The sequence below is a fragment of the Carassius gibelio genome, chromosome B11, assembly GCF_023724105.1.
Source record: "Carassius gibelio isolate Cgi1373 ecotype wild population from Czech Republic chromosome B11, carGib1.2-hapl.c, whole genome shotgun sequence".
In the NCBI taxonomy this organism is placed as follows: Eukaryota; Metazoa; Chordata; class Actinopteri; order Cypriniformes; family Cyprinidae; genus Carassius; species Carassius gibelio.
In genome coordinates this window covers 3,560,024-3,573,753 of record NC_068406.1, presented here as the reverse complement: position 1 = coordinate 3,573,753, position 13,730 = coordinate 3,560,024, and the positions used below count along the sequence as shown (strand labels likewise).

At 36.1% G+C, this 13,730-nt stretch overlaps 1 protein-coding gene across 21 annotated transcripts in view; it reads right to left on the bottom strand.

Annotated features, from left to right (window-relative positions):
• Positions 1 to 2,733: 2,733 nt before the first annotated feature.
• LOC127968146 (gastrula zinc finger protein XlCGF46.1) overlaps positions 2,734 to 13,730 on the bottom strand; it is a 38,652-nt gene continuing 27,655 nt past the window's right edge. For 12 of the 21 annotated variants that reach the window (XM_052569070.1, XM_052569074.1, XM_052569075.1 and 9 more), the window contains 6 exons: positions 13,513 to 13,596; positions 12,876 to 12,959; positions 11,232 to 11,315; positions 10,293 to 10,376; positions 9,405 to 9,523; positions 2,734 to 5,264 (listed from right to left, as the gene is read on the bottom strand). In XM_052569070.1, the coding sequence (XP_052425030.1) occupies positions 5,100 to 5,264; positions 9,405 to 9,523; positions 10,293 to 10,376; positions 11,232 to 11,315; positions 12,876 to 12,959; positions 13,513 to 13,596 (620 nt within the window). In that variant the 3' untranslated portion in view covers positions 2,734 to 5,099. The remainder of the gene's footprint in view (positions 5,265 to 9,404; positions 9,524 to 10,292; positions 10,377 to 11,231; positions 11,316 to 12,875; positions 12,960 to 13,512; positions 13,597 to 13,730) is intronic. The other 9 variants (XM_052569073.1, XM_052569078.1, XM_052569081.1 and 6 more) reach the window with 5 other exon arrangements.

Genomic DNA, 13,730 nt, shown 5'->3' with positions numbered 1-13,730 from the left:
TTTATTTAAGTAAAAGGATTATTAATTGAACACATCTCTGACTCCTGGTCTTCAGTCATCTGGTTATCTGGTCCTTGGATTTTAACTGTAATTCCCCTACACCAGTCTCTCATCTCAAATTTTGTTGTTTACAACTCTACTCTTTTGTTTACGCCGACAGTTTGATTTTGATCATAAATTACCATTTGTTGCGGGAAAGGACACATCACAAATGGGTGTCAGAGTGGTTCTTTCCTGGGAATACCCTTATGATTATAAGGGTAGCACTTTATTTTACAGTCCTGTTCCTCATGTACATACTATGTACATATTATAGTAATTACAATAACTATGTAATAACTAGGTACTAACCCTAACCCTACCCCTTAACCTAACCCTACCCCATGTAGTTACCTTGTATTACCAGAACTTTCTTAGATAAATACACTGTAAGTACACTATAAGTACATGTCAGTACACATACTGTAAAATAAAGTGCAACCATTATAAGTTACATCAGTGGCTTTTGGAGAGTGGTGTCCAATCACAGAAATCATAAATATATTTAGTCTACCAAATGGCTGAATTCCAGGTAGGCTTGTTGGGCTTTGTTCTTTTAGGTGTTCCTCCAGATGCCATTTTGCCCTCAGGGCATGTGATTGGGGCTGTCACCTGACCCTAGCCAGGTTCCTGGGGAATTCCTGGTGGCTCTGCTATTCATACATGCTGTTGTCCACACTGCCATTCTTTAGTGGGGTCATGCCTCCAAACTAATGTATTGTCCTGGGGTAAGGAGGTTGCTGGATTATGATGCTTTTGGTGTCAGGCCATGGCATCTGTTAGTTTGTTGGGGTGTGCAATGTGTGCATTCAAAAGGAGTAGTCTAATCAACCACCCGTTGATCGGTTACATCCCCTTCTGTGGTCACTTATTGCCCTGGATTTTGTTAATGGTCTACCTTCATCCACTGACAATGCTGTAACCCTCGCCGTGGTGGCTCAGTTTTCTATGGTGCACCACTTCATTCCCATATCTAATCTTGGCTAGGGAGATGGCCCAGGTGGTCAATGACCATGTCTTCCAGATTGACGGTCTTACGAAGGATGTGGTCTCTGACAGATGACCCAGAGAGGTGAAACGCTCCACAGTTGACACCAAGTGCTTGGCCATTAATTGGGCCCTGGACACGTTCAGGTACTATCTTCTTGACATATAGTACAGTTATGCTTTGGGCATCACAAATTCGAGTCCAGCACAGAAATCTTCATTATTTCAACATAAAAATGTGATTGGCTATAAAGTATCAGACTATTATAGTGCCTGTAACACAACTGAATACAATTAATTTTTACTAAATTGTCATTTACATATTTGTGAATTAGATCAAGTAATGCTGTGATGTGTGAATCAAAACAAATGAGTGAAAATAACAATTTGTGTATTATTCCCCACTGCCAGGTATTTTAATAAAGGGGCTCACTATAGCTTTATTGCTCAGTCAGCTTGTTTCTGGTTCTCAAAACCCCCAAAAGCTTGTTCTACAACATTGCATACTCATTGATGAGACATTCAGAACTTTATAATATATACATATAAACAAAAAAATGTACACCTTATTTTTTTTTTTTATCAAAGTTAAAGTATGCGTTTGAAAGGTTTCCCAATGGAAAGTTGCCAAGTGGAGTGGAATGACCAAGCTTAGGTCACCACACCCTGGCTCCGCTCCTGGTCCCAGCTCGCAGACCTTTGCCTACCCCCCCCCCCCAATTCGCTTCCTGTATACACACTATGGAACCTTATCAGTTTAGTATACAAACAGGTTCCAATCAAGAGTAATGCCATTGCAGACTTTCTTTCTCGCCTGCTGGCTGAAAAAAATAAATAAATAAAATAACTTAAGACTTGATGTGGTCCTTGTGCAGTGTTGTCTGTTCCTTAGCCTATAAACCCAGTGGGGAGATATAGTGGGAATGTTTGTTCTGCTAAGTTTGGGAATGTACCAATAATAATTAATATAGAATGGGTGTTTCAGGGACAATGTGGCTGAGTTGCTCCGGTTATATTTTCCTGTTCAATTAACTGTAAATTATTTGATTGTGAAAGAGGGTAGAAATGTATTTTTAGTGTTAGGATCAAAGGTTTCTCTAAGACTTTGTTTGTTGGAAAATGTTAAATGTTGTAAATTTGTCCCTCCCCTTAGGGTAATAGTGCTAGCCGCCAGTATAAATGTGCATAAAATAAAAGATTAGATTTTTACTGTCATTGTTTAGGAACAACAAAATTGTATTTGTTTAATGGAGTCAGTCTGTGTTTCATTACTGCAGTGAAGTGGAGTGAGGAGGAATTTTGTTAAATTTTGAAATCGCCGTCATTTGAAATTGACAGACATGTATGGAAATGTATGTATTATTATTATTATTATTTTTTGTCAAACAGTAAGTGGGAGTGATTCCCTTTGGAAGTCAGTGGCCACTTTTGACATGAGTATGTTGCTGTAACAACTTTCTCATCAGCCTGAACAATAATTGAAAAGCCAAGATGGACATTGTTGGAAAAACGCATTATAATTGAAAAGATACACTTCAGTTGAATCACCTGATCATCCATCCACTTAAACCATTGGTGTTTGGAACTCAATAATTGCCAATTATTTATTATATTTTTTTCCGATTTTAAATTAATTCCAGTGCTACTTCTACAAAAAATAAATAAATAAATAATAATAATAAATAAATAAAAAATCCAGATTTAAAATTGAATACTCATGTGAAAATCACACATTTTATTTAGTTTTTTTTATATATGCATAAAGTAAGCAACACTTGTCTCCTCACAAAAACAATTAAAAGTTACTGATGTACCTGAAAAAAAAAAAAAAAAAAAAAAGTTTCTCTTTTGATACAAGTTTTGAATTCCTGAAGTTAAGGAATTCAGTGAAGTTGTTAAATCAAATGTCTGTAATATCACACGAGAAGAAGAAGACAAAAAAGTGATGCTTTGTTTACTTCTGATGATCTCTTTCCAGTCCAAAAAATGCCTAAAATAATTTAAAGTTATAACTTCCATTGCTTTCTTTTTATCTGAGTATGCAAACTGTTATATTGTTCCCAACAATTTGGAGATGCTTTGACTAGTAACTACAGACTAATTATGTGTGTGTATATGCAATATTCAACTATATATGTATATAGATGATCATTTCACACATTCCTCTCCAGTGTTTTAAAATTATATTAGCATAAAAATACATAGTTTGTTACTATAGAACTAAAAGTTTTAACCAATCAGTTACAGAATATGACAAAGTAACATTACAAAGAAAAAAATTCAGTCATTACATGGAAATGCATCAATCTTTTGTCAATAAACAGCAGACATCCCTCTAAAGATATACTCTCTTTGTATTTGCCAGATACTATCACCAGAAAGCATTCAGATGCAAGGAAATGCCCAATTCGATCCCTAGTTGTCCAACAGCTCTTAAAAAATACAGACGAAACTCTCCTCAAACAGTAGATATCATGTTAACAACAGAATGAGAAGTTAATAAACTGACAGATACAATATAATTTGGTGCAACAATAACATCAGATCTCTGCCCTTGTCATCTGTTAGTGGCCCATGTGAAGGCATTGTATATGCAGATTCACATTAGAGTAAACCAATGCATAAGACAACACTGCTATATCACACTCGAAACCTTGATTTTAAAACTTCCATTTCCGATATTACAACAAAACAACAAATCTATATCAATAGATATTTCAACACAGCTATGTTTGAACACAAGGCAATATAATGTCAAACAGGCAGACTATCTGTCCTCATGTCAACATTTGAGTAAAATAATATGTAAATAATTGTGTGTAAAAAAAACAAAACAAAACAAAAAAACAGTACAAAAAAAAAAAAAAATTCACAAACACATCCGAAGGCCACAAGATCTTATTATACGTTGCGCACATAAATCTGTACATGAAATCGTGGGGCTTTTGAATGTTTTCACTGTGTCATTTACCATGTATATGTTTTAATGGTGTAGTCAATACTCTATTATGAATCTCACAAGAACATATCTCAGACATATATCACTAAAAAATCAGGAAGGAGGTGGGGCATATAGAAAATGAAGCCTATTTTTTAGGCACTGATATTTCGTAAGATTGTGCTCCTTCAATTCTCAATACGTAATGTAACCAACCATTCTACTTTTGAGTTGTTCTGTAGTTCTCAATAATGATAGCTCCTATTACTCAAATAAAGCCACTAGGACAAAATTAAATACATCGTTTTAATGTATATTCAAAAACACTATTTTTTCATTATGGTATTAAGAATATCAGTGAAATGTGCTAAATGTTCATAAAAAATACTGTAACAATGAAAAATGTAAAACAGACCCCATTTTCTTGATGCAAAATTTCTGTTCTGGTGAGATTTGCCAGTCATTAAGTGAGTTAAGTCAGAAAAGGGACACTTCTGAGCAGAACTCAACTGGTGGTGACATTTCCACCAGCTCATGGCAATGACAGAAAACAAACCAGCTGTTACACATAGTAATATACACATCTTTTAAAGTCATACATAGTAACAATATCAGATCAAACATTTATCATTGAGAAAAAGCCTGTGAACGCTTAATGAATTAATACATGGAAGCACGCTGTGCATTTCCATATGGTTACACATGGGTACAGTGTTACAAACAGATCTCGCGATGGTAGTAGGACATTACTAACCCTTAGCACGTTACAGCAGGCTTATACATCACACATGATGCTGATCTGAATGAAGTGTGTCTCAAAAGACGTCAGTCTATAAATGATGGGTTGTACCTTTTGTTTTTGGTTAGTAACATGAAATTCCCATGTTAGGTGTTTTTTGTTCTTCACCTCTTAAAAGTACCATAAAACCCCTTCTAGCCCCATAATATATTACCAAAAAGTATAAAACAACCCTCAATGATCAAAAGAGAACCTTGTTTGTTTCTATATAAAGAAACAAGAGAGGAGAATTTCCCCTCACCCTGTCTGTAGCGCATCTCTTTGTCAGCAGGTGGAGTCACGGTGCCAGTGGCTCTGAGAGAGGTCTGGGTGTGCTGTCGTCTCAAGAGAACGGTGTCAGACAGCGAGTCGGCCCGAGGCGGGATGTAGAGGACTCCACGTGGACGGAGGGGCTGCGGGAGGCTCCTGGGTGAAAGAACAAGGCTGGGCCTCCACTTTTGCTACGCCACGACCCTGACACAATCGCCGGTGTCTCAACAGTCTGTCAGTCCGTGAGAAGTTCTTGAGGTGAAAAACAGAGAAGTTAATGGAAGATTTTTCTTCACCTCATTTTTTACTTCACCTCAATAATTCTTCTTCCTTGTGTTCATTTTATTGCATAAATTTCAAATTAGAAATTAATCTCATTTCTAAGTGTATTCTTTTTATACTTAGCTACAGTGGCTCCTTGTTTTATTTTTTATTTAGTGGCGGAAACCACTTCTGTTAATATCATTGAAAATGTAACATTCTATTAAGATATAATTTTACAAAGTCACAAATTGGTTTCTTGAATGTCTAATTTGACATCTTGTATATACAACCTGGTCATATCGATTTCAAAACAGTTATTATTTCACTTCCTGTTGGTTTCACCTCACATAGTTTGCATTCATTTAATTGCATTTCCATCATGTCGTTTTAAGATTGGGTTACTTGGACTTTAAATGGAGGGACAGAAACCACTCAGGTTTAAATAAAAATATCCTAATTTTAGTTTAAATTATTAACCAAAGTCTTATGGGTTTGGAAAAATATGTGGGTGAGTAAATGGTGACAGAATGGTGAACTTGTATGGTTCATAAGTGTTATAAGGGCAAACCAACTGAACTACTCACTCACCTACTTAGCAACAGTGGCATCATCATTCATCATTTGACAATAAGCCTACATATTAGGGCTGCATGATTGGATGTGACTGTCATGCGCATTTTGTTAGTAAAGCCGGCTCTGTAATCCCCAGTAAATCATCACATGCTTTCAGATGGAGCCGCATTTACTACACAGAGCCGTAGTTCACTGACAAGTTACGCAAAAAAATCGCAAGCGATATTATTGCGTGTCTAAGAAATCAAATAAATAGTAATGCGATAATGAAAGCTGTTTGTGTAGCTTTGCAGTGAACTACGGCTCGGTGTAGTAAATGCTGCTTCACCTAAAAGCATGTGAAAATACCACATTTAATAACGTTTTTACTACAAACTCATTTGATAATGTCAGTCGAGTGTTTGAAATAAATCCTCCTGTGAGATGATGTGGCTTTCTTATGCAGAATAAGGCACGCAAAATATTTCATAGTACAAACCCAATTCCAAAAAAGTTGGGACAATGTACAAATTGTGAATAAAAACAGAATGGAATGATGTGGAAGTTTTAAATTTCAATATTTTATTCAGAATACAACACAGATGACATATTTTTTAGGGAAAAATATTTTAAGGGAAAAATAAGTTGATTATAAATTTCATGGCATCAACACATCTCAAAAAAGTTGGGACAAGGCCATGTTTATCACTGTGTGGCATCCCCTCTTCTTTTTATAACAGTATGCAAACATCTGGGGACTGAGGAGACAAGTTGCTCTAGTTCAGGAATAGGAATGTTGTCCCATTCTTGTCTAATACAGGCTCCTAGTTGCTCAACTGTTTTAGGTCTTCTTTGTCACATCTTCCTCTTTATGATGCACCAAATGTTTTCTATGGGTGAAAGATCTAGACTGCAGGCTGGCAATTTCAGTACCCGGATCCTTCTTCTACTCAGCCATGATGTTGTAATTGATGCAGTATGTGGTCTGGCATTGTCATGTTGGAAAATGCAAGGTATTCCCTGAAAGAGACAATATCTGGATGGGAGCAAATGTTATTCTAGAACTTGGATATACCTTTCAGCATTGATTGTGCCTTTCCAGATGTGTAAGCTGCCCATGCCACATGCACTCATGAAACCCCATGCCATCAGTGATGCAGGCTTCTGAACTGAGCGCTGATAACAACTTGGATTGTCCTTGTCCTCTTTAGTCCGGATGACATGACGTACCATTTTCCAAAAAGAAGTTCAAATTGTGATTCGACTGACCACAGAACAGTTTTCCACTTTGCTACAGTCCATTTTAAATGAGCCTCGGCCCAGAGAAAATGTTAAAATATGGCTTCTTTTTTGACCTATAGAGTTTTAGCCGGCAACGGCGAATGGCACGGTGGATTGTGTTCACTGAGAATGTTTTCTGGAAGTATTCCTGAGCCCATGTTGTGATTTCCAATACAGTAGCATTCCTGTATGTGATGCAGTGCTGTCTAAGGGCCCGAAGATCACGGGAATCCAGTGTGAAACTCATTTCTGATATTGCTCCACTATTTTTCGCCACAGCATTGGGGGAATTGGTGATCCTCTGCCCATCTTGACTTCTGAGAGACACTGCCACTCTAAGAGGCTCTTTTTATACCCAGTCATGTTGCCAATTGACCTAATAAGTTGCAAATTGGTCCTCCAGCTGTTGCTTATATGTACATTTAAGTTTCCCGGCCTCTTATTGCTACCTGTCCCAACTTTTTTGGAATGTGTAGCTCTCATGAAATCCAAAATGAGCCAATATTTGGCATGACATTTAAAAATGTCTCAGTTTCAACATTTAATATGTTATCTATTTTCTATTGTGAATAAATTATAAGTTTATGAACTTTGTAAATTATTCCATTCCTTTTTTACTCACAATTTGTACACAACATTTTTGGAATCGGGTATGTATTATAAGCTGTGATAAAGGCATTGCATTATAAATATACTTTATTTTAATGAAAATTATAATGTGTGTTCATCAGTCACGTTGAATCAATAAAAGCAGGTAATTATTCTGTTTATCCAGCTACCCAATAGGGATTTCCTGGGTTTCTTCTGCAAGGTGTATTTGGGGTTTCAGCGCAAGAGCACCCTCTGGCTTTTGGATGGAGATTTACAGTTGATCACAGAACCGTGCTTCACTGAAATATACGCATGACAATCACAGCACAATTTCGATTCCATTTGGATTTATCATGCAGCCCTACTACATATTTCAATTTAATGCAGTATTTCCTTAACTGCTCATAGGGCCGTTACATAGTCAACGCGAGAAGCGCGAGCAAGCAAGGCGAGCGACGTGCTCCCTTTCATAGTCTAAACCGTGGACGCAAGCGTCACGGGCAATGCGTGTATGCAATACACCGCTCACGCAACAGGGGGTAGTAGAGTCGGGTGATATTAGTAGAGTCGTGTCGTGTGATCTTCAGATCACAATGGCAACTGAAGAGGATTGTATTCTGTTGCTGATTTTACATCGGCGGCAACAAAGGCAACGCAGAGATAGATATTTTTTCCTCTTCGCCCGCCATTGTATTCAAACCTTCTTCTTCTGTAAACACAATATACTTGAATTAAATGTACAATACTTGCAATGTCGCCCCAACCGAGAACGCATAGTATTGCGTGCATCGGCACGTCGCGTATCAAAAACTAGGACGACACATTTGGCTATGCACCAACGCATAATGGCGGCCTAGGCGTAACGATGCGTAGCCTCGGGGACGCGTATGCGTACAGATGCGTTGACTATGAAACGGCCCATATTGTTACTTTTGGTCCAAATGGTAATAAAACAAATTCCATACAGCTGTAAGGACTAAAGCCATGTTCACACCTCTAACAATTCCTTTGCTTCATATCACCAGTCTCTACAAACTCAGTTGCTCATAGGCGTTCACACTGATGGTTCCATAGTGACATTCATGAACCACATTTACAGATGTCATTGCATGCTGTTAACTTCAAATCAGTTTTCTTGCTACTAAATTTACATTCTAGAGGGAAAATTGTATGCCAGCTGAACCCTATAAAATCTCTGTCATTGCAGCTATGTGTAAAAAAGTGGGTCTGCAGCTTGTATGTCTGCTTCTAGCAGTACATTAGACATGAGAGTGCTCCTTTTTTATTTCGATTATACAAGACAAACAACTCTAAATGTTTTTTTTGTTCCTGATGAACAATTGGCAATATGTTTGCAGTTAGTTGATCTAATATAAAAACTTATAACAACTTATAAGTTACGTCAACAACAAAAACTACAAACTCCATTCAATAGAATTAACTTCATCTTTCAAACATTTCACTACAGCTTCTGACAGGACAAAGATCATGTGTGCTTCACTGACTTCAATGCATAACTATATTAAGTTAAATATTGTTCAACCTTCTGAAATGGCACATTGTGACACCGATAGTTTCGGTCGCTGGAAGTCGGCAGCTCTCTCTTTGTTGCTGCAAGTTTATTGCGGTGTGAATGAGGCTAATGAATGATCATGAAAGTTGTCTTATATCGTAAAACCCCTGAGTCATAAAGCGTGTTATTACCTGCTGGCAGCGCTCACACTGGTAAGGCTTTTCACCACTGTGAACACGCTTGTGTCTCTCCAGATGGTACCTCTGAATGAACCGCATGTCACACATGTCACAAGCAAACGGCTTCTCTCCTAACAGAGAAAAAGAGTCTTTATTGAGTCTTTACCCCACATCTGTATTCTCACAGCATGCCACAACACACAACATCGACAAAGATTCTGAAACACTGTTTCTGATGGTAAAAGGATTGAGACTGACTGTCATATGGATTCCCATGTGAAAGAGTATATTCATGCTTAGAACTATTTAAAGTATATGACTCCATACAAACTCGAGTTTGTAGAGTTAAATATGGAATAAAAAAATGCTTCATTGTAAAGTGGCACACTGGGGTTTTGGTTTTAATCAGAAACCTATTTTGAGACTTGAGATTATGTTCTACCTACTTGGAGAATAAATAAACCGATCATTGAAACTGTTAAAACTGATAAAATCTGTCATGCTTTAACACTTAAAATAATGTAAATAAACTTAAACACAAAAGCACATCCAAAGAAACACCTACACAGATATTGTGAAACCTGATACTACACGCAAACGTAAAGTGAATATTGCGAAACGCACCCAAGAGCAGTAAATTAAACAGGTGAACACATTTTTAAATGTTTTGACTTTGATGCAAATATTATATGATGAAGGATACAGCTAATAAATATTTCAAAAGTAACAGAGCTCATAAAAAAATAAACATCATTATACATTTTGGCCATTAATTTGAATGTCAATTATCTAAGTTTTTTTTTTTTTTTTTTAAACACCTCAACCATAAAAATATACAAAACTTTAGTTCCAATCAAGAAAACTAGGTACAAATCAGGGTTACAGTGAGCAGACACATACCAGTATGAGTGAGGCTGTGTCTTTCCAAGTGGTAACGTTGGAAAAACCGCATGTCGCACATCGAGCAAGCATACGGCTTCACCCCTAAATGCAGAGTCAATTTTAGTGATTGAATGTCTTTACACAACATTCAAAGCAAAAAAATATATATATATTTTTAACGGTGTTTACAATTTTTTTTAGAGCATCCTTGTTTTTTCTTTTTTTCTGCATGCTGAGATTTAAATCAATTTTACATTACACCACTTACAATATTATAAAATTGTTTGTCTAATGCAGTTTGTGTGTTTGGGTGGTTAATGGAAATAATTTTTCCAAACAACAAATTAAAAGAGGCTAAAAGTAAAATGTTTATTTATTTATTTATTAGTAGAAGAGAGAGGAGTCAAAATTATTTTTAGTTGTAATAAAATTCTGCCACAAATACTCACAATAGACCTGTATATTGAACACTCTCCATTCCTTTAAATTATGTGGCAGAATGCAATATCAAAACTAGGGCACTTAAGGTAAATTTATGTTAATCTTGTCTCTTAGTGTATTTATTTGAACAGTACCTAAGGAGTGGTTTAGAGAACGATTCATTTAAAAGTGGAAATATCTATAAATTATCAGCAATGCAATATTAATAAATAAGAATAATAATAAATAAGCAGTTTCTAGGAAAGGTGGATATGGAGCAACATGAAAGGCTGGTCAGGAATCAGTGACATCTATCAGATACAAAGTAAGACCTACATGGAGCGCTATCATTAATTTAATAAATGTTGTTGACTTTGAATTTAAACTGTGAATTAGAAACATTTAGTAATGTGCATTTTATGTGCTAATTTGTCAAGAAAGCATAAAATGTTTTTTCTTTAAAAATTAACAAAGTCATTTAGCATGCAGAAAACTAACATTAACAACAAAAAGGCAGGGGTTTGAGATGACACATACCCGTATGAGTGAGGCTGTGTCTCTGAAGATGGTAACGCTGAAAAAACCTCATGTCACACATCGAACAAGCATACGGCTTCACCCCTGAATGCACAGAGCACCAACAGTTCATGTATGCTTTTCTATTAATACAATATTTTGAGGAAAAAAATTAATAAAAAATCCTGCTCATACCGAGTGCATCCGCAGTAACCAAAAAAAAAAAAAAAAAACTTAAGTACATGTGGCATGTGGATTACATTACCAAGCTTCAAGAAATTAGATGACATATTATGTGTGCATTATAATCATTTTATATTTAACATGAAATGTTGTGTGCCACAAAGATTTAGTTGTCAAACATGCCTTTTCATAATCCCCTCCTCTGTAATCAAATGAGCAATTCAATTCAAAACAAATAATCGTGCTGTAGAAATACAGGAGGTGGCATTTATTTATTTTTATGCTTGATGATTAGGATAAATACAAACTCGAGTTTGTTGTAGTTTAAACAAATTGTGTCTCTCTCCATACATACTGAGAGCTTTCACAGGGCTCGCAAAATCTCAAACTCCCGGTAGCCATTCAGTCAGGCATTCTTCAGATTTTGGTAGCCCAACATCAGATGAAATAGCCAAAAAAAAAAAAAAAACACAATGGCTGAACTTTACTGTGAAATATCAGCATAATTAAAAACATCCATGATTGTAATTTCCTTCAAATAAGTAGGGGTGCAATGTCAAAACTCAATGTTCAGATCATATTACAGATTTTAATTCACAGATTGAATACTTTTTTTAGGATGATAAAAAAAAAGAAGGTCCTTTATAATTCAAACAACACTTATTATTATTTAAAGAACACTTCTTTGATATCAGGAAAAAAATACTAGAACCATAAAAAATAAAAAAAAAGATAAAAAAAGACTTTTAAAGACAAGTGAACGTTTATGGTAAAATAGAAAAAAATGAATAATAATAATTACCAGCGTAGACAAATAAAATGGAACAATTTTTTTTTTTTTTCAGGTACAGAATTGTAATTAAGTGTAAAGTAATACTGCATAATGTTCACCGTATGAATTACATATAATATATTTGATAAAGTTGTGTTTTGTTGTTTGATTAACATTACTTACAGACAGCAGCAGGTATTTACAGTCTGAATGCACGTATCCAATATGGACGATACACATGCGATTTCTTTCTCCACTGTTTATGTTCACTTTAAAACAAAACAGACTGTTTTACAACAATACTTGAGCTAGGTATGTTGAGATAATTTTGAAGTGTATGTGTCTGTTCATTCAACAAATAAGTAAAGAGGAATCAATTCTGTGTTTGCCTGCTGTCTGAAACACCACTCTCTTTTGCTTCAAGTGTGTGTGCAAAGAAAACAGCACCCCAAAAAGTACTCTCTTTTGCTTCTTCATGTGCTTGAATAGTTTAAATGCTTGAATGTTTAAAAATTTGCCATGCATGCAAATAACCAGCGATGATCCGTGAACAACGTGAATCACTATTCAAGATAGCCCATCAGCAGGGCTGCGACACATCTGGCAGCCGACTAGAACACACAATAGCCCCGGGATGTTGGGCTAGCGATTTTGCGAGCCCTGCTTTGAGAGGCAATTCATAATGATATATACATAGAGATTTCACCTACCCGTATGGGTGAGGCTGTGTCTCTGTAGATGATAACGTTGGAAGAAACGCATGTCGCACATGGTGCAAGCATAAGGCTTCACCCCTAAATGCACAAAGTAGCAATGCATTAGCCTTACTGTCACCTGTCAACTTAAACCAAGCACACATGGGAGCTGCTCAACTCACAAAACAACATACACTCTACAGTCTTTAAGCCAAGTAGGGTGAGTTATGCATATAATGCTAAGAGCAGGTCACAAACTGAGCATCTACTAGACATGACGTGCACTGCAGTTCTGCCATCTTAGAATTAAGCTAAAAAAAATGGGTTAAAAGTGTAACTACGAGCTTATAGTTTTAGCCATTTTACCTTTTAGGAAGTGCTTTCTCTTTTTTCTTGATAATGTGCAAATTTAGACTGAAAAATATCAAGCTTATTTTTGTTCTGATTTTGTGCATTGACTGTAAAACAGTGTATAAAAGTGGACAGCATTTTCCTTTTGGATGCCATGTTCATGTATAATACATCAATGTGAACTCCATTTATTATGTCTGAAAGTAATTTATTAAACTAATTAATATTAAAATGGCATACTTCCAACTTCCTGTTAGACAATGGCAGCTGTTCTAAGGGGGTAAAACAGAAAGACACATACCAGTATGAGTGAGGCTGTGTCTCTGCAGATGGTAACGGTGGAAAAAACGCATGTCACACATGGAACAAGCATACGGCTTCACCCCTAAATGACCAGAGCACAATATTAACCATACGCATCATCTCAATAATACAACCTTAATTCCAATTGAGAATCAAAGATAGTAGACTCTATTTACATTCTGATAAAGCTGTCATGTTAATATGACTACATCGTGG